This window comes from Meleagris gallopavo, chromosome 2, assembly GCF_905368555.1.
Source record: "Meleagris gallopavo chromosome 2, MGAL_WU_HG_1.1, whole genome shotgun sequence".
NCBI classification, from domain to species: domain Eukaryota; kingdom Metazoa; phylum Chordata; class Aves; order Galliformes; family Phasianidae; genus Meleagris; species Meleagris gallopavo.
The window spans coordinates 87128482-87155194 of record NC_139405.1 but is presented as its reverse complement, the minus strand read 5'-3'; the positions used below and the strand labels follow the sequence as shown (position 1 = coordinate 87155194).

The window sequence follows — 26713 nt, the reverse complement described above, 5'->3', positions numbered from 1 at the left end:
CTTTTGGTAAAGAATTTCCCCTGATATATCCAACTGAAATCTTCCCTCCTTCAACTTAAAACCATTTCTCCTTGTCCTGCCATGATCTAGCCCTGTAAAAAGTTGACTCCCCTCCTGTTTATAGGCTCCCTTTAGGTACTGGAAAGCTGCAATAAGGTAAGCCCACAGCCTTCTCCAGGGAGAAGAGTCCCTATAACTTGTTTTTTTTTGTTCACATTTCCTCATGATGTTATCCTGGAGATGAAGTACTGGAATTTTGGTAACACCAATGGACTTGATTGCAATTTTTTTTTTTTTTTTCTTTTGGTATGTGGGGCTTGCTATATCCAAACTACTGTTTCTCTTCCTTTTTCCTTTATAAGGAATATTTTGCGCTGATAAGTATTATTCTCCATCAAGAATCTTCACATATATGATACAACTGATATTAATAGCGTCAAACAAACATGACAAGAGGGTGACGTAGAGAGGTGAAATACTCACAGAAGTAGATAGACTGACTACCTGCATTTCCTAACCAGAGATGGAATATGAAAGGCCAGCTACATATCTGCAGGAAAGCATAAGGCCATCTATAGCTAATTTCAGTGAAGACTCACATGCTGCATAAGACTGTAATGGGTCGTGTCAGCTGTAGTGAAACCACTAATACTAATATAATTTGTATATCCTGCCCTTGTGCAGGTAATTCTGCTTCTTGAAAAGTACCTGTGGGTGGTTGTGTAAAGGCTCCATTCCTCGGCTGCATTATGGGGACTAGCTCCTGCTAGTGAGAGGATGTTCTTGAGTATTGATATATTCTCTGACTTGTACTGGGAGCAAGGACTGGGCATTTGATGTGCCAAATATTCCTATTTAAAATTTTTTCACTGGTTTTTATAAAGAGCATACCTTAGCTACTGAGAGAAAGAAAGACTTATATTGTTTTTCCCTTGTGTAAAATAACATCCAAGCTTCAGGTGCTGTGGAGGAGCATTTAGGGGTTGACCTTCTGCAACTAATTTAGATGCTCCTTGACCACTTGTGTGGAGGAGAGAGGAGGAAAGTAGGAGACCATCCTGTCCCTGTGCACACCTCTAAGTGGGCACAAGTTTGCAGCATAATGGTGACTTACTGGCATGAGTGAATATAAAACCCAATTTCAGAAGTAAGATGACTGCTTTTTATTCAGACTTTTCACTTTCAAGCATCAAAGCACCTTATTCTTTCTGAATTAAGGGTGAGTACATAAAAATTTGTTCTGGAATTTGCTCAGAGAACTGAGTTCTTCTAATTGTACAAAAAATGGTAATTGGTATAAATAACTTGTCTTTGTTTTGCATGAGTCCTCCAGGAGATAGCTGTCAGAGACAATAACAAAATTTGCTTAATTTAAACAAACAAAAAAAGGAAATCTGTATTTATCATTTTTAATGTTCCATCCACAAGACTCAGTCATGTGAATGCATTCCATAATTCCACTGTGTTCCATAATTGCTATTTACTTATAGACGCAAATTGCAAGGCTGCATAATGAGAGCCATAGCTCTCAAATTTGTTTCATTTTAAACAAACAAGTAAAAAAACTGTCAAAGAAATAGCCCTGTTTTTTTTTTTTCCTGTATGACTCAGTATAGTTCAAGACTCTTCATATTACAGATCCTTGAAAAAGCAATTAACTTCCATAGGTTTTGAATCAGAAGTTAAAACAAGACAAAAAACAACCTGTAATTCCATAGTTTTGAATCAGAGAGATTTTCTACACCAACAAGTAGTGGGAGTCTAATTTATTAATTTATTAATTGGGGCTATGTTGTACTTCCCTGTTTTCCTTGTGAAACCTTTGCAGTTCTACTCCCTAATATCTGGCAAAGAAAATAATTATTTCCTCACTGCCTGGACTTCTTTTCCTTTCCAGTCTCTCCAGTAGAGGGGATAGAAATGGCTGGGAAGCACTGTGATAAAACTGAACATTTGGATGAAATCACCTTCCCTTTCAGTGCATTCAGGCCCTATGTACAGGGTCTTAGTGAGAATGTAGTATGAGGAGGAGGAGATGAGAAGAATGACAAGCATACTCAATGTGTGTGGCCAAGTGGCATAAAGAATATTGGAGAAATGCTTCCTTTGAAGCAGAATCCATCCCACATGTTGCTCATAATTAGCATGAAAATGTGGTTGTTTTTTTTTTCTTCTTGCTTTAGTAAAGGCTTTTCCAATTTGTTTTAAGCTGTTAAGCAAATACTCTAGGGGCTATATGATGTATGATGCCCAGCTACAGTGACATATTTACATTTTCATTCGACTAAAATGGAATTACACAAAGCAAGCTTAAAGTGAATTGAATATTGTTTTCTGTTTCTGGTATGGAAAATGGAAATAATAGCAAATTATTGAACAATTCTCCTGTGTTCTGTGCTATACCATGAGAATGTATAGGATGCTGATGGATATAATTAACGCAAAGCTTTCTTTGAAAAAAAGATCTCAAATGCACTGATTGATGAATAATCTACTGACAAGTATAGTTAATAATAGACTTGTGCGTTATATTGGTGAAGTAACTCACAAGAGCACTATATGTTATTTCAGCTTTGATCGAAAAAATCTAGACAAATGTAGACAATAATATTGAATTAATTATGTGTTTTGCAGGTCACGTCTCAAGAATCTGAAGCCAAACCACTGACCTTCACATTTGTGCCATCCATTGGACAACTTCCAACTCACTTTGAGGTTGTAGATGTCTGTAAGTTCCTTGTGACAATTCCAGAGGAGCCAAAAGATCTGAGCAATCAAGAAATTATAAATAAGGTAGAATTTTGCTTGTGCTTATTTTTTCCACTCTTCCAAAGATGCGTAAAATGTTGTTCTGGGCATCCCTGTACTGAAGCATTTTACCTTGAATATGTCTTGGCTAGTATTTAGTTATAATTTGGTTATAATTATAGTTGGTTAATTATAATTAAGTCTACCAGAGGTACAGAATCATCGTACGAGACACGTCTACTCAACAGCCTATTTTTGTTGTTGAGTGCATACCAGGAAGGAAACCCTTCAGCATTCTGATACTCTACTCTGTTGGTTGTGCAAGGATATATTCTTGGCACAGCCACTGGGATTCCTTCTTGATGAAGATAGTAGCAAGGGCAGTGTGTGAGGCATGCTATTACATGGGAATCCACCAAGAGATGGTCACATTTCAGCAAATGCCAGTGCTTTGGCTTCCAGATAAGGTGGCACTTTTCTTCACAGCTGTGTAGGAATGCATTAGTTGAAATGAAAACTTGCTTTCTTGTTTTTGAAAGCTTGTCCCACTGATTTTCTATGATGGTAGCCAACAGCCATTATTCTGCCCACAGTGTCTGTTTCATTCCTTTCCTGCTTCAAAACAGGATTCACATCTCCTTTCCTGTTCATGCTTTGTGGTGATTTTGTTGTTGTTTCTCCTCCCCCGGGACGTTTCTGGACCTGCAGTTCTTGGTGCTCTTCCTCTTAATAAACTTTTCACAAGAGTTCATACTCCTCTGACCTGACCATGCTCTAGCACTTTTAGGAACTTTTATAACTGAAAAAGAGTCAGATTTAGACAGAGAACAGGCATTCTTGAAGAGACATACACTGAAGTATTGTCCTCAAGATGTTTAAATTATCAGATACATTTCCAGCCATCAGGATTTATTTTGCAATAAGCAGTGCTCTGGGATAGGCAGAATGATGTGTTCCAGACATCTTTCTCTCTGTGTTTTAATATGCTGTTAGGCAGAGAAAACTTTCCTGCCAAGGAATGCAGTAGTGAGTCCTTTGTAACACTGATTATTCCCTTTCCTTGAACATCTAGAACCTAGGCAGTACTTGTAAAAACAAACAATCAAATACCGGACCAACAAACAAGCAAAAACACCTCCAAACTCATGACTGTAATAACTTATTGTACTGTTCAATACATTTTTTTGAAGAGCTCCCGGGCACCCGGATTTTTCAGTGGAAACTTGTTGTTATTACATTCTTCAGGCAGGATTCAAGTATGAGCCCCATCTACAGGTTTTCTCTTGCATTACACATTAGTTTTATTTCACGATTCCTCCAAGACTAATATGGTTTACCATGGCAGTTGCAATACTGATTTGGTGATTTGCATATCATATCTCCAGCTACTCCTGCTCTCATTCAGTACTTACTTGAGAAGTCACATACTGGAAGTGTAAGTAGGAAGAACAATTGTGGTCTGTGTTGAGATGCTTAAGCACACAGTAAAGCTCTCTGACCTCAAACTATCTGTCTGCCCTTTTCAGAGAATGCCTTGGCTTGAAGGCCTTTGTTTCTTCATTAATATGTATAGGTTTTGTCCCAGATTTATCTGCCAGACTCCTGTGAGGACTATTGTCTGCTCCCATGGATCCCACGGTCACAGTGCCTTCCCATCGTGTCTGATGTTGTCAAGTCTGACAACTCATTTGGCTTGATTTCACCCTCTTTTCCAGTTCCCCCCAAATCGCAGCACCAGGCTTGGGCTCCCATTCTGCTGTGAGTATACCGTTGCTCCTTGTGTAACAAGGAGGCATCACCTACAGCATTGGGAACTGGCTGGATGCTGCCTGGGGAGAAGCAGGCTGGCTGGATTCTGCTCATATCAAGCCCAAATTCTTCATTCATCTTCTGCACTTCTGGTAGGGTAGCACTGGCCACCATGTCAGGCCAAAGTTCTTCTCTTGAGGAACACAAATATAATGTGGCTAACTGAGATCTTTTCCCTTGTATCTCTTGTAGGCTAAGGTAGTCTCTGATGAGCTGTCCTTAAACAGTGTAGTCCAGCAAGACTGTGGTGTGCCTGCCATCTCTCCAAACAGCACCCAAACTGTTCTCCAGTCCCTGGTATCTTACTCAAGCAAAGGAGAAATGCAGGAGAATGATCTTTTTAAGGCTGAGTTTATCCTGATTACGGACTCCGGCGACGAGGATGAAGCAGGCGCTGCCTCTATCAATGCCCAGAGGCCCTCCAATGGCTATGGGCCCATCAGTGCTCAACTGCTGGCTACGTCCCACATCTCTCCTGGCATGGAGTCAAGGAAGCCTCCCAGCGATGGGCATCTTCCAAGTGCTACACTTTCTCACAGCACTGCTGATCAGCAAAACCAGCAGGTAACCTATTAAACGATTATTATTTATTATTATTAAACTATTATTAAACCTATTAACCTCTTGATCTAAACTTTGCTTTCAGACCTTTCGGGACACAGACCTTGTGTTTCTTTGTAAAGCAGCCTGACCAATTTATTCTTTAATTAGTGCTTTTGCTAACCATTTCTGTAATGTTTGTATTCTAAAGAGTTTTCCCCTGCCCTTCTGACTTATCGCCTCTTCCTGTGGCTCTGATAGATAAATGGAACAAGTAATGCATCTCTATTATTCTTTACTTTCTTTCCTTTAAGAGCAGCACATGATGACAGCAAGTTAATCAGATGGTGTTATATTCCTAGGTAGACTAAATTGGTTAAATCATTGAAATCAATGGAGCCTGTAGATCGTTTGAATTATTAGTATCTGACTTCTTAGGCCTATTTTTTTCTCAGCGCCTGCTGCAGCTCTTTATTCTAGAGAAAAAGTCTACAAGAATGATATTATTCTAATTGTTAGTTAGCACTGAGTTTGCACAGGTATCAAGAACTAATTTAGTTGGAAGATCTGTTTTATGTTCATCTTCATAGGACACATATATTGATTTATTCAAATTTTAAATCCCCGATGGGAGATGGGGGAGTCAAAAAAAAAAAAAGAGGTGTTTGAAATTTTTCATTTTCAAAATGCATGAATCTGATTTACTGCATGAAAATTTAATGTGTCTCACCATAGAAAGGGCACTGATAGTTTGAAAGGGTGTATATGCCGTCGTAAAACTTACCCTTTAGCAAAATAGCAACATCCTTCTCATATAAAAATGTTCAGACATTTCCTTTGACCTAACTGGTTTCCATCAGTTGAAAGTGCAATTCTTCATCAGGACTTTAAAGAGAAAGTACTGGCTACTTTGACTCTGAAAATGAATAGGACTTCCTATCATATATATTAAAATACTTGCACCGCTCTGTTTTGCTTTATTCTGTTTTTTCATTCAATTCAGTGTTGATTTTTGATGGAGAAAATTGTGAATAAGAAATCCACTCTTGTTTGAGCTTCACAGCATTATGAAGTACTCATTTTATCCTGGAAACTCTCAGTGAAATCAGTGGGAATTTTACCTTTGGCAGGAATGAATGCAGAGGTAAATCTGTGCAGGGCAGACAGCTTGTAAGAGAACTATGGTACTAGGGAAGCACAAATTTACTTAAGCATTTTTAAGTATGCATCTTCTATAAGAACTGGTAGGGTTTTTTGTATGACTGCAGAAAAATTCATAGGCTGTAACTGTTACAATTTTTATGACTTGATAAGAAAACATGGATCTGCTTAGTAAAGTAACAGAAAACAGATTGCACAGAATGTGGAACTGAAGCTTAACTTTACTAACTATTCACCTGAACATGAAGAGACATAGGGCATAATATGGGTAGAATGTATTTCCTCATTACTCTTAAGGAATACATTTTCAAGACTTTAGATACTTCCTTGGTCTTTATTTTCTCAATATCTGTAATTGTTTCTTTTCATAGGAGGAAGATCTTTTTGTTAAGCTGCTTTACACTGACGTTCTGACTGTTCTTCAGTGTCAGGCTTCTAGCACTGAACATTCTTCTTCAGCTCTCAGGCATCACTCTTGCTGGTTTATTGTCTCGTGAAACACCATCAGCTCAGAAATGAAGCAAAAGTAGGAAAAGATTTAATAGCTAAATTATTTATCTGTGAGTAGATTTTCTATCCCAAAAGTACTTCAAACGGGCTACCTTTTCAGTTCTAGGATTTTGAAGCCAGGATGTCTCACTTAAGAGTTATTACATACAACATTAGGTTCATTTAAAAGCATACCTAGGCTTAATGATCAGTTTCCTGTCAGAAAGAGAAAAGTAGGGATCGGCACTTCAGTGATTGTATTGTATTATACAACCATTGTATTGTACAGAGTTTTAGTCTGAACCGGAGGGTTTCTACAGCTTCATTAATTTCTGAATTCATTATAAGAAAGAAAAAATCAAGACATCAAAAAAAAAAAAAAAAAAAAGCATCTTCTGTTGTTCTGGCTTAACAGGCATGACTAATGCTGGAAAATGCTCTGCCGTATTTAAAGGGTGAAAAATATATTCAGCATTAAAATATTTATGCATATGTGTATATCTACACAAATATATGGAGTAATTCTGGTCATATTTGGGACATTTTATTTATTGTTTACTATTTATAAATGTATATATATTTGTCAAAGAGAGTCTAGGCATGCAACAGAGAATCAGATTGGCTCTTTTCCTTGAGATGTCCCCTTTGGGGTGAGGAGGATGTGGCTGCTCCTTTTAGTGGGACTCTAGACCAGATCACAGAAATTTCTCAGCTCACTAAAGGGGATCAATCCTCAAAATGTTTCTTTATCCTGTCAAAGTCACTTGGCACTCTGTCCAGTGCATGTCATCTGGTTTGGCTTTTCCAGATGAATCTGTTGAAAGCTGTATAAACTCCTGCCATCACCAGGAAGAAACTACCTTCTTTGCTGGGAGAGTTCTGAATGGCATCCGTGTTAAGTGATTCTCAGGTCACACTTCAATTTACTATGCTGTCTCTAGAAGTTTGCCAAGTTTTCTACAGTCTCCAGTGTTTCCCTCTCTCTTTCTGGCTCTCAGGATGCGGGCTGAGGTAGGGAAATGACCGTATATATTCTTATTCATGATCAAATCCTAGTGAGATCAAAACATGACTATCTAATACCAGATCTAGATGAAGCCACATTCTCAGATGTAACTTTAACCTTTTAGGCTTTCAGTTTGTCATGTTCTTTTCTTTTCTGATTTCATCAGCGCATCTCTTGGGGCTTTGCTGGTTATCAGTAATGATATTTTTTTGCAGCATTTCCCTTCCAAAATATTATGATCTCATCAGGAAAATCTGTTAAAAAAACGTAGCTCAGTTCTGCAATTTCAAGTATACTGAAGTTCCTCTGGGCAAGGCTTTACACTAAGATTAAGGCCTGTCTGATATTTCTGGGGTCGTTATTTACATGGCATGAAAATATTTTTCAAGTTCCTTCATCCATTCATACCAAAGTAACCTGAATGAAAACAAATCCCTTGATCAAAGGAAGTTATATCTCATTTATGGACACTACTGATGTTGCATGTGTAAGATCATGCCCAGTTTAGCAACCCTCCACACCCTGATTCAAGAGAGGTATGGAGGAAGTGATGGGAATGCAGCACAAAGTTGATGAGGCAGCTGGGATGTGTGTGAGTGGAAGCTGAAGGAGTTCCAGCAAACAGGCCTTGTTACATCACTTCTAAGCTATTTTGATTTGCTTCTCTGACTCTGAAATGAGAGTGTGATCATCTATATGTGTATCTAACGTAATACAATAGCAAAATGTTTTCAGAAGACTTGAATCGTGGTTCAATTAGCTCAGCACATAAGTGCTCAGTGTTCAAACTGGAAGATGACTACAGCAAAAATCTCTTTATTATACTTTTAGGAGCATATTTATGATCTGCTACCGGGAACATTTTTCTAGCTGCTTATAAATCTTTCTTACCAAGTTTAATCTAATTACAAGTCATTGCACATCCTGCTTTCATTATAGAGTCTCATATTCATTCCTCATTTTCTTTTAATCCAGTGTCTTTGTAAGGGAAATTTATCTATTCCATTTTGAAATATAGGGATTTCATTCTTCATCCTTGTTTTTGCAATAATCTTCCAGCATTCATTATTAAATTCAGCAGGCTTCTCAAAAATAACAGTTGTATGACTATGCTGCTTTTTATGGTGTTAAATAGTTTTGTTTCATTACATATTTACTATCATTTTTTTCATAATTTTAAATAGTAAATTATTTTACAAAATCTCTAGCATTTTTCTCCTTTATTAGTAGCTCTTCCAAGAGTTGTCACAGTTTCTCAATAATTTACAGTACAATGGTATCACAGATATTCATTTTTATATCATAATATTTACACTGCATAAATAAGGTTTCCATTTTGAAATGAGACACCTTAGCACTTGGGAAGTTAGTGTGGTTGTAAATCACAGTTATCAGATTGGAGATCTGATAAATATTTATGAATATCTGAAGGGAAGTGAGAGGCAAATGGATGAGGCCAGGCTCCTCTCAGTGGTTTGTAGCGATTGGATGAGGAGCAATGGCCTAAAACATGAACATTGGACATTCCATACTAACATGAGGAAGAACTTCTTTACAGTAAGGGTGATAGAGCCCTGGAAAAGGTTGCCCAGAAAGATTGTGGAGTCTCCTTTTCTGGAGATATTCAAGACCTGTCTGGACAACTACCTGTGTGACCTGTTGTAGGTTACCTGCTTTAGCAGAGGATTGGACTTGATGTCTCAAGGTCTCTTCCAACCCCTGCCATTCTGTGATTCTGTGATTACATAAAGGCATTCCAACAATTAACTTTTATTACTATAAATGAAGACAAATCTGGGTGTGTCTGATATAGAGAATGTATTCATTAACAGGTTTTGCTATTTGCATGCAGTTGTTTAGCAGGAAACGCTCACATATTTTTAGTCATATAGGTTAGCAGGATTCTACTGTGCTTATTTATCCCACATTTAGCATTTCAGGTACAGTTTAGCCTGCAAAGCCCTTTGTATCTGGCTTTGCTGTCACACCAGCTCTCTTGAAAATTATGTTTTATAATTATTTTTTGTTTTGTGATGTATCAATACTGTGTGACAGTAAGCTATATTAATTTCTATTTCTTAACGGGAAGATGTTTCTATTAAAAATTGGAATTAAAAAGACAAGCCAAAACCACATGGAATCCATGTATGTAGAACCTGGTATAACTGTTTTACAGAATTTTCAGTTGTCAAATAAATATATAGATAGACTTTTTTTGTTGTTGTTGTTGTTTAGATGAAGTTTTTAGGTATTAGATTCAATTTCTCTAGTTTAAAACTCCTCAGTCAAAAGTTAGGTGATAATTTGTAGCTTTTTGGATTTACAGTTGGCTTTGTTCACTATTTCACACTGATATGTTTACTTCAAATATTATATTCCCCAGTTTTTAATTTCAATATCATAATAACTTGGAGGATTTTGAGAGAATTTCTTTCTTTAAGAGCATAGAACTGTATAAAATATCGATAAGATACTTGTGTGCTCTAACTAGTTTTGACAAATCCTAATTAGAAGAGACCTAAGAAAAAGAATTCATACAATAGCTCATTACTGTTTTATTAGTGCATTATAAGACTGTGGATAAGGGGATAAGGACTATAATATGATCTATGAAAGATCAGAAGAGTGAGAGACAAACTGGACGCTCTGATTTAGATTGTTCTGAACAAATGTTTCATTCTGATATCACAATACTGCAAAAGATGTTGTTTAATGAATGATTGGTTGAGTTGAATCTCATTTACAGAGAGATTACTTTCCATAGAACTGGTATAGTGAGATCAGGCAATATTACAACATTCTCACTTTCAGTTATGATTACTCAAGAATTGCATCACGTGGTTCTTGACATCACTGGCACAACTGCCTTGGGTTTTATTTAAAAAGTCAGTAGCCTTGGGCATTTTGACATCTCAGCAGAACTGAGACCTTGTGAAAGTAAAATAACGCAACTTGACTGTGCTCAGTCAAGTTCCCTTACAGCTCTGTGCATCTGTTTTTTTAACCCACAAAGCAGTACTAATGGAACACTATGTGCATGACTACAGGACTGAAATGTGGGATGCTTAACAGTTACATAGGTTCTACCTATATTAACATTTCTGTTTTTCTTTTTCCTCCAGTTAATTTCTACTCTTTCCACCTCTGATCATCTTTCCTCTAAATCACCTGCTGTCCACTTAATTTCTCCAACTAATCTGAAAGTAGCGTGTGGTGCCATGGTTAACCTGAATCAAGCCTCTTCGCTGGAAGACTCCCGTAACAACTGGCAGTCAGCAACTGGGTCTTCTAAGCAAGATTCATCTCTCTACTTTCAGTCTGCTTTCCACAGTTCAGCCCCCTCCATGTCTAAATTATCCTGCTCTGCATCAAATTGTTGTTACTCCAACCCTCAACTGTATGATAACATACAAACACCAAATGTCCATATCCCTGACTGTGTTTGCAAGATGGGAAACTTCCCTAGATCTTCTGTTCCAGGAAAGAGTCTGTGTGTTTCCCCCAGTCCTCCGCATTCAGCTGAAATTCAAGTATCATCAGGCCAGCCTTCATTTTCCTGTTCTTCCAAAAGACTGAATGCTTTATCTCCTCTCCCTGTACATATAATCACACATTCATTATCTCCTAGCCCTAAACCTTTGTCTCCACCCTCTCTTTATGGCTCATCTTCGACTATATGTAGTATAAATGAGCCTTGTACACAAACATCATCTAAAGGAAATTTAACAAGGTCAGGAATTAAATCCCCTCTGCCGACCAGACTCACTCTCTTGACTGCCATTTTGAGATCAGGTTCTTCTCAGCGGAGACCTCTTTCTCCTGCTTCTTGTCCCACGTTTTCTCCTTCCTCCCTTTGTTCCTCAACACTTGCAATAGATCAAAAGTTCAAAACAACTCCCCCAACCCCCAGAAAATCTGTTTCAAGCCCTCCTATTAGACCAGATTCTCCCAGCAAAGAGGGATATTGGTCTTCAGGATGGGCTCAGAACATGCCTTTACACTCCAAGCCTCATCCTGCTCCTCGTGCGAGGTCTCTTTCTCCTAAAAAGTGCCTTCCAGGCCAAACACTCTCTCCAGACTCCCGAAGTCCCCTGTCATCCCCCATCCCTTCCCACAGGAAATCAGCTGCCTCCACAGGCTGGCATGCTACACTGCCTGCTCCAGTAGTGCCACCACATACCCCAGCATACCATTCCCTTGCACATCCAGCCTCTCCTCCCCCTGAAGGCTTATGTTATCCTGCCTCCAGGTCCCAGGCACCTCAGAAATCTCAGAGGGTGCACACTTACTCGCCCATCTTTACCTGTCAGTCATTTCGTTTGCTTTCTTCTACCAGAAATAGTGGCAAAGTCTTCCCCACCACAGAAAAGCAGTCATCTCTCTCCCAAGGTCTTTTGAATTCAGCTTCTACATTGAGCTCTGATTCATACCAAAATTATACTCAGGAGCTGAGTGCTTCCTCTCCTGCCCCTTCAAATCTCTCAAATCAGTGGTCTCTCTCGCGTCCTGATTCTACTTCACCGGTTCCCCAAACTCATAATATTAGTTCGCACTCACCACGGCTTCACTCTTCATTGATGCACAAAAACTATAGGTCTAACTGCCTCTCTCCAAGACCTCAGCAATCTGCCACCTCACCGGTATTAAAGTGTAGATCTCCTGTCTCAGACAAGTCACCATGCACACTGCCATCAAGACCCCAAGAGCTGACTTCACCACAATCTTTTTCCCCGCCTCCTGACCATGAAAACATCAAACCCAAGGTATCTTGGTGCATGCTTATTTTCTAATGGTTCTTTGTCCTTTTAGGAAAAATCACATCCGTGTTGTTGCAAAATGCTAATAAAATGAATGAGCTGGAGAAAAGGAAAGAACTGTAATTGAGTTGGTAGTGCAGGCAATGAAGAATAAATATTACTATTAAATTTTCTAGCAACATGTTTTGTATTATGAGGAAGATGCCGTAGGAGTCCTTTTGCACAAAATAAAGTATTGATAGATTGGAGGAGATAGGGATGATTTGTGTCCAGGGGTTCTGACCTGTTGAAGTTATCTGAACAGGGACTTCAGAACCATAGGCCAGAGAGGGAAGACAAGGACAGTCCCCTGCTTCTTCCTCATCTTTTCCACTGATATTTCTAATCTTATTATGCTAGACAGAGGATGGGGAGATCTTCCTACAAGATGTAGTCCTGCAAATATGAAAGCCTTGCACTTGGTGGGTGCATCAGCCATACTCACATTGTCATTCACCAAAAAGCAAGAGAGTTTCAGCAGAGTGAAAATAAGCAACGATGGCAATTGCTGCAGGAGTGCCTGGGAAAAAGCCTCCCTTTAAACCTAAAGATAAATCTCAAGAAAGGGAAGGGGAGGGAAAGGAAAGCTGATCGCAAGATATACAGCAGTTAGGTACCCGGGAAAAAAAAGAAACTGCCCTGCACAAGGGGAGTGCCAATGGCAGGAGACAGCTGAGCTGTAGAAGACCTTCCAGCCTCTTTTATCTTATCTCTGCATTCTGTGCTCTCCTTTAATTCTCCCTCTTGCTGATTTCAGAGCTCACCTTGGACAGCTGAAGCATGCTGCCCATCACAGAAAGGCCATCATAATTTTTTGATTTATTTGCTTACAATGCAAAATTGCAGTGTGGCCGTGGCAGGAGTGACCTGGCCTGCTTGGAAAATGTTAATTGAAAATGAGAGGTTTAAAGCAGCACAGAGTAATATTTTTCATGAATTGTTTTTTTAAAAAACCAAACAACCCAAAAGGAGCCATTGTGCCAAGCACAGCTGTATACTGCCATTATGCACTGTTGGGACTACTTAATGAGATGAAAAGAGAAATGAAATAGTCACAATTTCAAAAAAAAAAAGCCCCCTGAGGCAAAACTGAACAGCATGACTGAGTCTGTGGATTGCAAAGCACTTGCAATGTCTGCTGTCTTCAGCATAATCTCTGATGATAAGGAAGTTACCTGCTTGTGGCACATAGCTGTTGCCCAGATTACATTTTCGGGGGCCATTTAATAATTTCTGCCCTTCCAATGGTCCTTTTTCCTGGTAATTCTGCTGTTCATGTGATGCAGTGGCACTTATGAAGTTGCCAACCATAATATGGAGCATGGGAGAGTACACACTAGTTTAATAGGCTCGAGTGGTTAGAGTGGTGCCATTTCTAATCATGCAGACAAAGCTGGTTCCACTGGGTTTGTGGATGACCTGCAATCCCTAAATCAAATGCAGAAGTTCAGCAGAGGAAAAGTTTCATCTGGCTTTAAAATGTGATGCTGAGTCTTCATGTATAGCTAGTAACTGTGTATTCAATGCCCTCCTTTCCTTCTGCTCTCATCTATTTCTATACTCAATTTTTGAAATAGCTCAGCAGACTTTTGTTTTGCTTATCTGTTAATCGTACCAGGCTTTCTGATAACTCTTTGGCCTCAAATCTCTGTATATTTTTGGGAAAAAAAAAAAGGAAAAGATTGAGGAGAAATAGCATGAGCATCTTAAACAGCCTTTAAGATTTTTTAATACCAATCAGTTCAACTTTAAGAGTAGACAAAGAGCAGATTGTTCCATCTAATGATTACTGATGTATGACAAAGTTTTGCTTGTAAGATTTCTCCAAGGGAAAAGTGCAAAAGAGCTTGACTTCGGCATGTGTAATTTTGCAGCATTAATGTTGCTTCAACAGTTATTAAACCAGCACGTCTTAAACCAGAATTTTGACATTAGATGTACTTTTCAACAGGCACATCAAGCTGTTTCATTAGCATTATATCAAAGCAGTTATGCAAAAAAGATTAGTTAATGGGAGCTCTTATGCATTCATGTTTATGCATGTGCCAATTAATAGAAATAAAAAAATAGTTTATAAATGTATTTAAGTATTAGCATTTTAATATTTTATGTTCCCATGTTTTATATATTTATGTTTATTTTTGCCATTCTATACAGTGAATATGAACATAATTAAACTCTCAGAACATTGTGAAGTGTTAAGTTGTGGGTAATTTCAGGAAATAAAAATACTCTCCCTGGGCTTTCAAAACAATTTTAGTAGTGCCTTAATGGACTTGGTGTAGTGAAATGGATAGTGGAATGGATTGGATACAGATAAAATTGCTGATTCTGCAAGAAGAGAATAGAATTAAAACATTTGGGTCTTGTTAGAAAATTCTTTGCAGTGTTTTAGTCCTTTATATTCATTGATTTTTCCCGTTTGAATATAGCCCAGGAATGTATGTAAATCTACCCCAGATTTGGGAAACAAATCTTTATATAGCATATAGATTTTTGCCATCTAAACGTTCAAAAGACTGGATATAAGTCATGTTTTTTAACTTTTGAAAAATAATATCAGAAGTTAGGCAATTCTATTATAGTCAATGGAGAGGAGATGGCGTATCTACAGGATGATTCTGTTTTACCTTTTCTGTTTGAGGATGAGATGACTTATTCTGTAGAAATGCCCATGAGTATAAAAGGCTTTAGTTCTGACTGAAACGCCTAAATGGTAAACATTCAAGTTCGAATGACTAAAGCTCAAATAAATGTAAAAATAATAATAATGATGTGACTTTGGCACTGCCATATGCTTTGATAGAATATTCACTCAGTATATGCGATTATGGGCTTCTTGAATGCCTGTCAATCTCTAAGTTCTGAGTAGAAATAAATGTGAGTAAGTCTCAGGAAAATATAGTATTGTATATGGAAAGATTTCAAAGGTGTGTTCTACAGTCTTTCAAAAGAAGTGCAAAGATGATATAAAATTCTTTAATCTGAATTAAAATTTTTGCCCCTCTGCCATCAGGGACTTTCATTAGATATAAAAAAAAGGGAAAAAAAAAAAAGTCTAATCAATAACTCAAAATATGGCATATTCTTTGGCCTATTGTTTTATAATTATTAGCATTCATCTTGGTAAATCTTACCAAAATATTCAACCAATAACTGAAAACTCTATTATTTTCTGAATTCGTCCTACCACAACAGACCCTGCTGAAGGGTCCCCTTCTTTCTTATAGCCCACTTTCACTGAAAGGCCGCTATCAGGTCTCCCCGGAGCCTTCTCTTCTCCAAGGTGAACAGCCCCAGCTCTTTCAGCCTTTCCTTATAGGAGAGGTGTTCCAGACCCTGGATCATTTGTCAAAACTTAAGTTATTAAAAAAGAATATTTTTTAAGGCAGATCTTAGAATTTTTGTATCCTAAACCATACATTTTTTGTGGTTAAAATTGTCACTTCTGTGTACCTGATTTGAGTGTAAAAGTTCCTTTATTTGTTTTGAAATAATTGGATGTGAGAGTTATTTATAAAGGAGGTTAAAAGCAGTGCCATATTACTTAAGAGATCTGTCCACTTTGACAAGTAATTCAACATTGGAAGATCTTATTCGACAATCACAGACCTCCCTGTGACTTAGCAGACACCACCCAGCAGCAGTTTGTGAAGTGCATGTTCTGGCAGAAGTGGCTTTGCGTTATCATTTCAAATTGCAAGCAAACTAGGAATGAACTCACAGCCTCTTTTGATATTGATACAAGGATGGTCTGTAGAAAATGGTCAAAATCAAATTATAAGCTGCTGATATAGAATGTTCATGTAGTCCTACCTCACTCCTAAGTGCAAAAGATACATCTTATAGTCCTTTAAAATCTTAGAAAATGCACTAGATTTTCTTTAAGGTATATATTTCCTAGATAGTATGTAAGCCTTGTGTTGTTGCAATGTGTCTATGAGACAATTAAAATCATCTTTCATTCTGTCATGCCTTTTTCCTTTCCTCTGTCTTTCTCCCTCTCTCCCTTTTACCGATCTTTACTTCTCTTCCTGCTTTCTGGTTTACCTTTTTAGCAATACAAGATCAAGACAAGCTACAAGGCATTTGCAGCAATCCCTACAAACACATTACTTATGGAACAGAAGGTTAGTGTTTGCTCAAGGGCACGGGAATTGCATTTCATATATTAGAACATTCAGCTTTTGTACATACTCTGACATGTCTGTTGGCGATATTGCACAACATAAGCTCTGTGAACCAGCTGCTCAGGATTATATGTAATTCCAACAGTTTTTCAGGGTCAACCACTTTGCACTGAAGATCAAGCACTTCACTACTCTGAATTTCTGCAAATAAATTTACTGTAAAAAACAACAACAAAAAACCAAACATGTTCCAAGGGAATTGCCATTTCTGACAATGTCTCAAAGTCTATTTCCCTGTTTGAAAATCTCTGAAGCACTGCTATTCCTAGATCTACCCATCAGTAGATCAGTAAATGATTCTTTAATGTCTTTGCTCATACTAGTAAATTTAAAAAAAACAAGAAACATCCCCAGACTCAGGAATTTATTGGCCGTATTATTACACTGTGAAAATTGTCCTAGCCATTGCACTGATGTTTTATCTTCTGTTTTTCCAAACAACTCCTTAAGCTCTTTGACTGTGTTGGCCATGGGTCCATTCCCAGGAGGCAGCTTAGGATAACAGTCCTCTCTTGCAGGATAATATGATAGATCCAGACACCAGTCCCTAGTACATTTATTTACTACAAAAAAAAAAAAAATAACAGTAAAAGGCTATGTTTTATAATTCTTATGTTGATAATGCAACTTTGGAAGTAAGTTGAAAATTTAAATTTTTCATGAGGAGTTCAAAGTAGAGGAGTTGGACTAGATGATTTCTAGTGATCCCTTCCACCCCTTATAATTCTGTGATTCTGTATTCACCAGTGTCTGTTTTTTTAAAAAAGTCTGCCAGAATTAATTTTTCGCAAAAGGGTAGTCCATTAAGCACTGCAAAAAATAAAAATAAAAATAAAAAATAATAAATAAAAAATCCCGTGATTAGAAGTGAGATAAGCACTTAGATTTCTATGATTCTTCAAGGTCACTGAGTCCAGCTATCAACCTGAGCTACCGAGTCCTGTCACTAGTACACATCCCTTAGCACCAAAAACCATGTCACAAAGGTATTTAAAGACATTTTTAATCACGCTGACATCCCAAGTATAGCTATGGACATAGTTCAGGAACTTAGCTTCTAATAAATTTCTGTAAGATTAAGCATTCCTAAGTGCACATCTAAATATGCTTTTACATGCACAGCTCAGTTGATTTCACTATAATTTTACAGAGCTCAAAGACATTGGAGAGTATGAATTTTGCTCTGCATAAAAGATTTTGAAGACGATCATTTTGTCCTTGAAATATTATTGATTACAACCTAGCATTTATCACTTACATGACTTAAACAAGATTGTATCTTTCTTTTTATTCAAAAAGAGGAGATTCCTTCTTTTCTGATACTTGTTTAACCTTGAGTGAATATATTCATCACTTGCATAGAACACAAACTTTCTTTTACTTAAATCTTGAACATGCCAGGTGAGACAATGTCTACATTAGCATGCAATGGAAATGGATCAGAAAAGGAAAATATTTGTTTCAGGGGATCCTACACTCATTCTCTATATATTCTGGGAGGTCTTTTGGAGAGCAGAGAGCCTGTTAGTGGCTGGAAGCATTATGCTGTTTTCTGAGATACCACTTCAGGTTTGACTTTGAAAAGAATTCATTGATACATGATACACAGAGATAAAGATTATTTGGAAATGATCATTTTGAGCGGCATTTCTTTCAGTTGGGAGGAAGTCCTGTGAAGTCAGAGATACTACTGAACATAATGCGTGATTAGGAATTCTTCATCTGCTTAAATGCTGAAAGAAAGTATTTTGCTGTGTGATTGAACTAGAAATGCAAATTTTCTGAAGTCAAACTTTTTGCACTGTGCAATTATGTTACTTGAGTAGTCATGAGAAAGGAGTTTTATCAGATCCATTATGCATGTGATCTAGTGACATTTCATGTAAAATAATAATTAGATCACATGAAAGAAAACTGTCACTGATGTCACATAAGGTAAAATGTTTTGTTTGCCTCTAAATTGTCTCCAGGTGTCTAATTTTTTCTTTTATGTGTGTGTAAATACTTTAACTTGAGCCATCATTTTTTAGCTTCTCCTTATGAAACTGTTAGGCTATAATCATCTAAACAACTTCTTTTGGACATATTTTGATTCTTCAGTACTCTCAGTCTAAATGAATCATTCATATCTGTACTCATTAGAAGCGAAGGAAAAGCTTACTAGCTACATATGCACGTACTTTTGGCAATCCCAGAAGTGGCTTAATCTCATCAAATCCTGTAAATGATGTGCATATCATCTATCTTAGCTTATATGAACTTGATGTTCTTATATCACCTGTACTCTGCCCAGGAAAAAGCAAATCCAGGATTTTTCTTGGAGGATGTGGATGTAGAATAGCAAAGACATATTTTTAAGCTACTTGTGCTCAGCATCATGGTCAGACTCTCCCTAGGGGCAACAACAGTGGACTACTTCCCAGGGAAGTTGAGCCAGGAGCTCGTCTAGAAGTGAGACAGGTAGGAGATAGTGTCTTCACCAGCACAGGCACCATCTCACAGTGCTTGGAGGAAGGACAGCAGAGATGGTGATAAGGAGGTTGAGGTAGCTGTTGCCAGCCAGCAGTCCCATAATCACTACAGATTCAAAGTGATGAGGCAATGATAATGAACTGTTCAACAAAACAGACAGTAGCACCTGCTGGCTAGAAGAGGGAGCAGGAGTTTAATCTAGGCATAAGACAAAATTTCAATAGAAAAAAATAATTAAATATTTGAAGAAGAAAATCCAGAGTGTGAAATGGGCTTTTTATGATAGAAATTAGACAATCAAGGCATGACACTTTCCTGGTAACTCCAGGTAGTTCTGTGGTTTATAGAAAAGGTTAGGCTAGGTTATCACTATGGTTCCTTCTGGCCTTATTAATGTTGGATGAGTGAATGAGTCACTCCTCTACTGGCATTCACTCTTGAATAGTTTCCACAGCTACAGAGATAAGATCATAATCAAATTCAAAATTTCAGTCCCAATCAGATAGTATATCTTTTTCAAAAGTAATATACTTATTATTTAGATATTTTATTTATCAAATATTGATAAAAATATCTTCCACTCAAAATAGATTTTCATGAAGAGTCTATTTCAGGTAGTTATAGAGAAATTCCTAACTAAGTAGACTGTCACTGAATACTAGATATTCAGAATTATTTCGAATTGGAGTTATAAGCCCCAAATTCTATTGGACTTCCTGGAAATGCAAAACAAACAAGACTTCTTTGTGCAAATCAGTAATCTTTAGAAGAGCAAGCTCTAATGCATGGGAGTTTGGAATTACTGCGTTTGTCCAGATATACATCCCAAATGCATGCTGATGGAATGTGCAAGTTTTTTTTTTCTGTGTGTCATTTAGATTGGAAGGAAACCTGTGCATGTGGGCTTTGGAGCTGCAGGTGTTCTGCTCAAACTTAACCTATAATTGAATGAAATGAAACAAGGATGATGGGTGGTGCTAGGAAGTACAGCTATCACAATCAAAACCACTAAATTTTCTGAAAAACATTAAATATAACTGGCTGTGGATGAGTGCAAATGGAATCACTGTTGGCTTCTCTGACTTGTATTTATAAACTAAGTACAGGTAAAGGACTATAATTTACATTTTAAATAAATTGGTTATTATAAAGCATGTGATGACCATCCTGATTCTGAAAAGCATATTTGACAACTCTTTGTTGAGAACACTTTAATTAAAAAACTGTATTTTTTTTTCCTCAAATACTTCTGGTGTGCACTCACTGAGTGAATTTCTTGAATCTAGATTATGTGTCCATGTTAAAAGTCTTCTGAAGTCTAGAGTTCTTTCTTACCAAGTGACAAGAGAGAGAAAATAATCTGTGCAGTCCTAGAGAGCCACATGACGTAATTTGTCTTTAAAAATGACCAAGCATGCCAATGCAGGAGCAGGCTATGAGCTCCATCTTTCTTTCAAAGGTCTTGCAGCTTTTAATATTATTTATTTTATAAGAAGGATATTAGTCAGGTCTTCACAGTATCATTTCCCAGAATCTCTAAGGAATAAGCTGTGGGAACTGATGATACATGAAAATCCATTATACTGAAGAAATTTTTTGCATGTGCAGAGAGAGAAAAACACTGAAAGAGAAAATGTGCAAGAGAAATAAGAGGAAAGTTCTTGGGTTTTGTTCAAGACAGGCTTTTCATAATACAATAAGAAGGAAGTTGTGTCACATTCAGATTACAATATTAATGTCATTAATTGGAGGATGAAACAAAGTTTCACATTTCCTATATATTGTCAAGAGCTTTAATTCTTCTAACAAAATATTGGAGATCCTGATCAGTTCATTTACTAGTGTCCTGTCTGCTCTGATACAGCTTTAGCAATCAAATAGCTTGAGGGAAAAAAGGGTTTGTAGTCATCACTGATGTCAATAGCATTTGTACATCAGACCCCCAAAGTTACCTTTTGCAAGGACAAAATCGGCTGTTCAGCAACTGGCTATTTCATCTGCATATTTAAGTTCTGTCACAAACAAATTTTCATTTTCTAAATTATACTTTTCTTTTAAATTGTGGTCCCGCTATATTTTTCATATGCAATAAAGTAAATGGAATGCCTAAAGAGAATGTTCAGCTTTTGGTATTGTTAGGTCATCAGCATAGGAAAAAAAGGTTGAGTACTGTTGATACTGCTAATCAGCAACGCTGTTCATAACACTAATACTTCAATTTAATCATAACACTATTGCATGATAACACCAGTAATGAGATCAGAAATGCCAGTAGTACTTTTTAAATCTTCCATTTTTCTCTATGCTAACGAATTAAGAAAAAAATGCACTTATAAAAAAAGAAGTTGAGTTGTATTTGGAAAAGCTAACAACAGATTAAATAGAATGGTTTCTTTCTTTTTTTCTTTTTTTTTCTTCTTGGAGAACTAGAACTTTTTAATAGAAAAATAAAAGGAAAGCCACTGTGAAAAAATCTATGTGAATTACCTTGAAATTTTAAAGGTTCAGAAAGGGCACAGAACACAGTAGTTTTTCATAGCATGGCTGCTGCGTATGTGGTGATAGTATCTGAAGAGGTGTACTGAATGCACAAGCCTTGGTGCTGCACTTGCCTAAGTAAATGGAAGCTCCAAACTACACAGGTTATTTGTGTTCGCAGTTTCTACTGAAATTGAAGGGTGCTTGATATTTCAGTTATCCAGAACCTTGGTTTTGACACAGACTTGTGGATGAGACTGAAGTTCCTCTAGAAATAGCCATCAAAATCTTCACGGTAGTTGTGCCCTACCCTTAATAGTATTCACCTTCTGTTACTGCCCTAATGAGATGAATTTGAAAGAGAAATATGATTTTTTTTTTCCTTAAACAATTCATTTGTTATTTTCATTAACATACTGATATCTTGTGAGTTTTGAGAGGCTTATCAAGTTCTCCATTCTGAACGTGTGACTAATGGCAATTTCTTAATGCAACAGGTTCCTGAATAAGACTTGTCATCTCTTCACAACAGGTGGCTTTGGTAATCCTGCCCTAATAGGCACTGGAAAGACTCCATTTTACATTTTACCACTTCAGTTTACATTTACAAGGAGGATACAATCTGACTGAATCTGAACTGGACATGCAGCCCTTAAGTGTAGTGCTGAAGCTCTTTTGTTTAGCTCTTCTCTTCTACAGCTCTGTCTGTTTTCCTGAAATTTTAGCTGGATAGCAATGATGAGATGGCAGAAATGAGAAAAATTATCTATCTTTTCATCTTCTGTCTCAGGAGAACGTTACATTATTATTATATTTATCTCAAAAACTAATCATTATTTTACTCCTCTCCTTTGGAACTATGTCAACTGTAAGGCCAACAAGATTGTCTAGAACTGCAGGGCAGAGAAGAAATGTGTTTGGAAAGAAATTACTCTTCATTTTTTCTTACTGTACTTTCTGATGCAAGGCATCATAAATGTGTTTCTGCACAGAATCATTTGTGGTACTATTAAAACAATAGCTAAAAACCCTGACACTTACTTTTCACTTCTGCATGAATAGGTGTATGCTGCCATAGCTAGGCATGGAGAGAATAGATATAATTATACTCAAAAAAATTTAACTCACAATAATTCTTAAGTACTTGCTACTTCCCTCCCTCCCTCCCTCCCTCCCTCCCTTCCTTCCTTCCTTCCTTCCTTCCTTCCTTCCTTCCTTCCTTCCTTCCTTCCTTCCTTCCTTCCTTCCTTCCTTCCTCTCTTTCCTTTTCTTTCCTTTTCTTTCTTTCTTTTATTTCTTTTTCTTAAAGATTCTGCAGTTTTCCTCCCAGCTTTACATATGTCCTCTGTAACTACAGCCCAGATCTACCCCTCACAGGATCCCTCAAGCATGAAAAGCACAGTAAGGTCTCCCCTCAGCCTCCTTTTCCCCACACTAAACAGTCCCAGATCTTTCAGTCTCTCCTCGTAGGCCATATTCTCCAAGCCCTTCACAAGCCTTGTTGCCCTTCTTTGTTCCTGCTCCAGCACCTCCATGTCCTTTCTGTACTGAGGTGCCCAAAACAGAATGCAGTACTCGAGGTGCCATTGGCTTTCTTGGCCACCTGGGCACACTGCTGGCTCATATTCAGCTGACTGTTCATTGGTATACTAAGGTCCATTTTGTCAGGCAGCTTTCCAGCCACTCCTCCCCACACCTGTAGGGTTGCCTGGAATTTTTGGGATCAAAATGCAGGACCCAATACTTGGCCCCCCTATTAAAATTCATACAGTTAACCTTGACCCATCAATCCAATCTATCCAGGTAGGTATGTAAACCAGCTGCAAGCACCAGCAGGCTTCCAGAGCAGACTCCATAACAAATCTATTTGATGATTTAATTAAAAAAAAAAAAAAAAAAAAAGGGGAGATGACAGTGAGAGTGTTGTGCCTTGCTGACTTTGGGTGAAGATGAAAAAGCATTGAGCACTAAAGTGAAGTATGGCTTTTGCAGATGTCTTGTGATTTTCCTGATAAAATGGAGAGTTTGGCAAACTAATCCTCACAGTTCTCAAACCTCCTCCAAGTGCGAACACGGGAAAGCTGAAGGTATATCGAGGCATAAAAAGATTGTGTTTTGTTTTGGAGAGACTGTACAAGCTACATTAGGTAGTTGTGTAGATTAGCCATGTTTTTGTATACAAAAAGTGTGTTGTGCATACTTATTCTTTATACAGTGCTATTTTCAGGCTAAAAACCAAAAATGCCGAGCACTGTTTTTGTTGCCATGATCAACAATATCTTTAAACAGGATTCACTTTTTAAAGAAAACAGCTATTAAAGGAAACAAATGGGCCTCTTGTATACTTTGCCTGCTTTCTTACAGCCAATGGTGTCTTCCAGTGGTGTGTGACAGGCACACATCTGGCACATCTGTGGTCCATGGTGCACATTCACTGTGTGCAATTCACTGTGAGAGAGATGGGGTGTTGTAGAAGAAGAAGACAATTTAAACTGTTATTTTCTGAGCATGGATAATTCACCTATCTTGAATATTCTTTCTCTCTCTCTGCATATATACTCTCTAATTCAAGATCAGAATATGATAACCTCCAGAACACTACTATAATTTCTTCTTTCTGCATATTTCCCTGATAAAATGACATGTGTCATATTTAGGAATGTTTAATGTTTATTTGTATGACAGCTTATTTTAAATTTTTTTAACTTGGGAATCTTTTGAATTGCAGGCATTAGAAGAGCCGACGAAGGCTGCTGGTGTGACTGAAGGCACTACTTTGGACGCCCATTCAGAGGTAATGCTGTTTTACCTCTCAAGTCTTTATTTGAAAACAAAAAGCAAAGGTTAAGTGGGTGATCCATTCTCCTTTTTCAGATGTGCTCCCCTGCCCAGCTTAGACAACAAACAGAAGAGCTGTGTGCTGTCATTGATCAAGTCCTGCAGGACCCATTGACAATGGTAACCTACCAGTATGTGGGATTGATTTTTCAATACCCTTCGTTTTGTCTCATCGTTAATAAGTTTGTTCTCTGTCAAAAATAACATTCCAGCGCCGATGTGAATCTTCTCCAAGTTTCCTGCAGATGAACACAGAGTCAGATGTTGGCAAGGTAGGTGAATAAACTCACATGCAAAATGCTCTTTCCAAGTAGACATCAGATGACAACAAATGAGAAAATGGAAAGATGTAGTTTAAAGTTGTTTTTGTGAACAAATGTGAGTTAAATTTCACAATGCAGCCATACCAGTCATTGCCTGCTGATTTATTTTATTAGGACAATCCTCAGAGATAATTTAAGGACCAGCTCTAATGGAGTGCAATTGATATCTTTGAGTAAAAAGGAAATAATAGTTGAAACAATAAACACCTCAAGAAAACTTTAATGTATTTTATTTTCAGATATCTCATGAATCTTTCTGGAGAACTGAATTTGAGCAATTAATAACATCACAATGATGAAAATCTCACTGTTAGTCCTTCATTCTTTACTGTTGATATATTTGTTTATTTTGTATAAGGTGTCGACAACATTGCAGAGAGCAGCTGGACGTGAAACCAGATATGTAAGTATTTTTATAACTATGTGTTTGACATGAATAAATGTTTAATTCCATAGGTTTTGAAGGTCATCTTGCTAATGCATTTGATTTGCTGGCACATAGCTGATGTAGGAATAGCGTGAGGAGGTGTTCTCTGTACAAAATGAGTTCATTAAGGCATATGTGATTGAGACCTGAAATGTCTTATTTCTGATCAAATCTTTCACGACTGGAATTTCTTCAGTGCGGTGTCTATTGATATTTCTACCTATGCAAATATGATTTTATAATTGAATTGTCCACAGAATCCTTTGTTGTTTTTTGTTTCAAGTGTGGGTCAAGAAGTCAGTTATTTATCTGTACTGTAGGAGATTTGCTTCTGAAGATGTGTTTTGGCTCTTGCCTATCTATCAGTTTGGGATTCACTCAGTTTTTTTCCTTCCAAGGTAAAGAGATGACTGAAAACCCACTACTTAATCTGATGAACAAAAGGTGTTTTCTGACATGTACACATTCCAACGTGCAAAGAAAACTTCTATATCGAATCACCAGTTAAACTATTACAATGTTAAATCCAGTTAACATTCTAATTTACACAAGCTCTAATAGTTACTGCAGGTTCTATATTTTACTTCTAGCTCATCTAGTCATGTGGCGAGATATCTGAGCTTACTATTCATCATTCAGGCTTTCTACTGAATCTCAGTCAAAGCAGTGCTAACAAAAGCAATAAAGGCCATTTAGTTTTATGCTAGCAGAGTGCTTGACTGATCAATTCAATTTTGCTTCTTGAATGTAGTGGCATGCATATTTTATTACATACTGTGATTTTTACTTGACAGATTGTGCTGGCTCATAGTAATTAGAAAATATATTAGAAGAGTGCTTTTTAATGAAATAAAAGAGCGCGTTTCAGATGTAGCCTGTGAGAAAAGAATATATATTACTACCATTTCAGCACATTTCTTCAGGACCCAAAACAGTGTCTGAAATATACCTACAAACACATTTAGACATCCAACTTACCTGAGTAGGAACAGTTTGATTTTTTTCACTTGCATAGAAAATCACCCTTAAAAACTTTATCTTCCCAATCTTCCCTGTAACATTTTAAACAACTGACACAAACCAGTATTTGGGAATAACGCAAAGACAAAGACTAACCCTTCTTATACATTGTACAAAAGACTGAATTGTTTTTGTCTGACAATAAATCTGATCACTGTGCTAACAGACCATGCTTTCCACGCCGCGCTGTGTGGGCTGACTTTGGTGTGACCAGGCTCTTATGGAGTGTCACCATGCGCTGCAGCAACGTCAAAGAAGGGGTGAACCAGGTGTTCCCACTGGGCCCTGGACATCACAGCTCTTTCCTCTTTCTTCCTCTGCTTCCTTGTTAGAACACAAAAGGGCTGCCCATTTTGAACCAGTCTAACAGTGTCTCTGGTAGAAATCAGGAACTGAATACAACACAATCAGGACCG

At 37.5% G+C, this 26713-nt stretch overlaps 1 protein-coding gene across 10 annotated transcripts in view; it reads left to right on the top strand.

The window, feature by feature from the left end:
• MLIP (muscular LMNA interacting protein) overlaps positions 1-26713 on the top strand; it is a 96612-nt gene that overhangs the window by 37474 nt on the left and 32425 nt on the right. For all 10 annotated transcript variants that reach the window (XM_085217902.1, XM_085217901.1, XM_085217896.1 and 7 more), the window contains exons 2-9: positions 2635-2793; positions 4750-5121; positions 10876-12516; positions 16608-16679; positions 24418-24483; positions 24564-24647; positions 24740-24799; positions 25209-25253. In XM_085217902.1, coding sequence (XP_085074028.1) covers positions 2635-2793; positions 4750-5121; positions 10876-12516; positions 16608-16679; positions 24418-24483; positions 24564-24647; positions 24740-24799; positions 25209-25253 — 2499 coding nt within the window. The remainder of the gene's footprint in view (positions 1-2634; positions 2794-4749; positions 5122-10875; positions 12517-16607; positions 16680-24417; positions 24484-24563; positions 24648-24739; positions 24800-25208; positions 25254-26713) is intronic.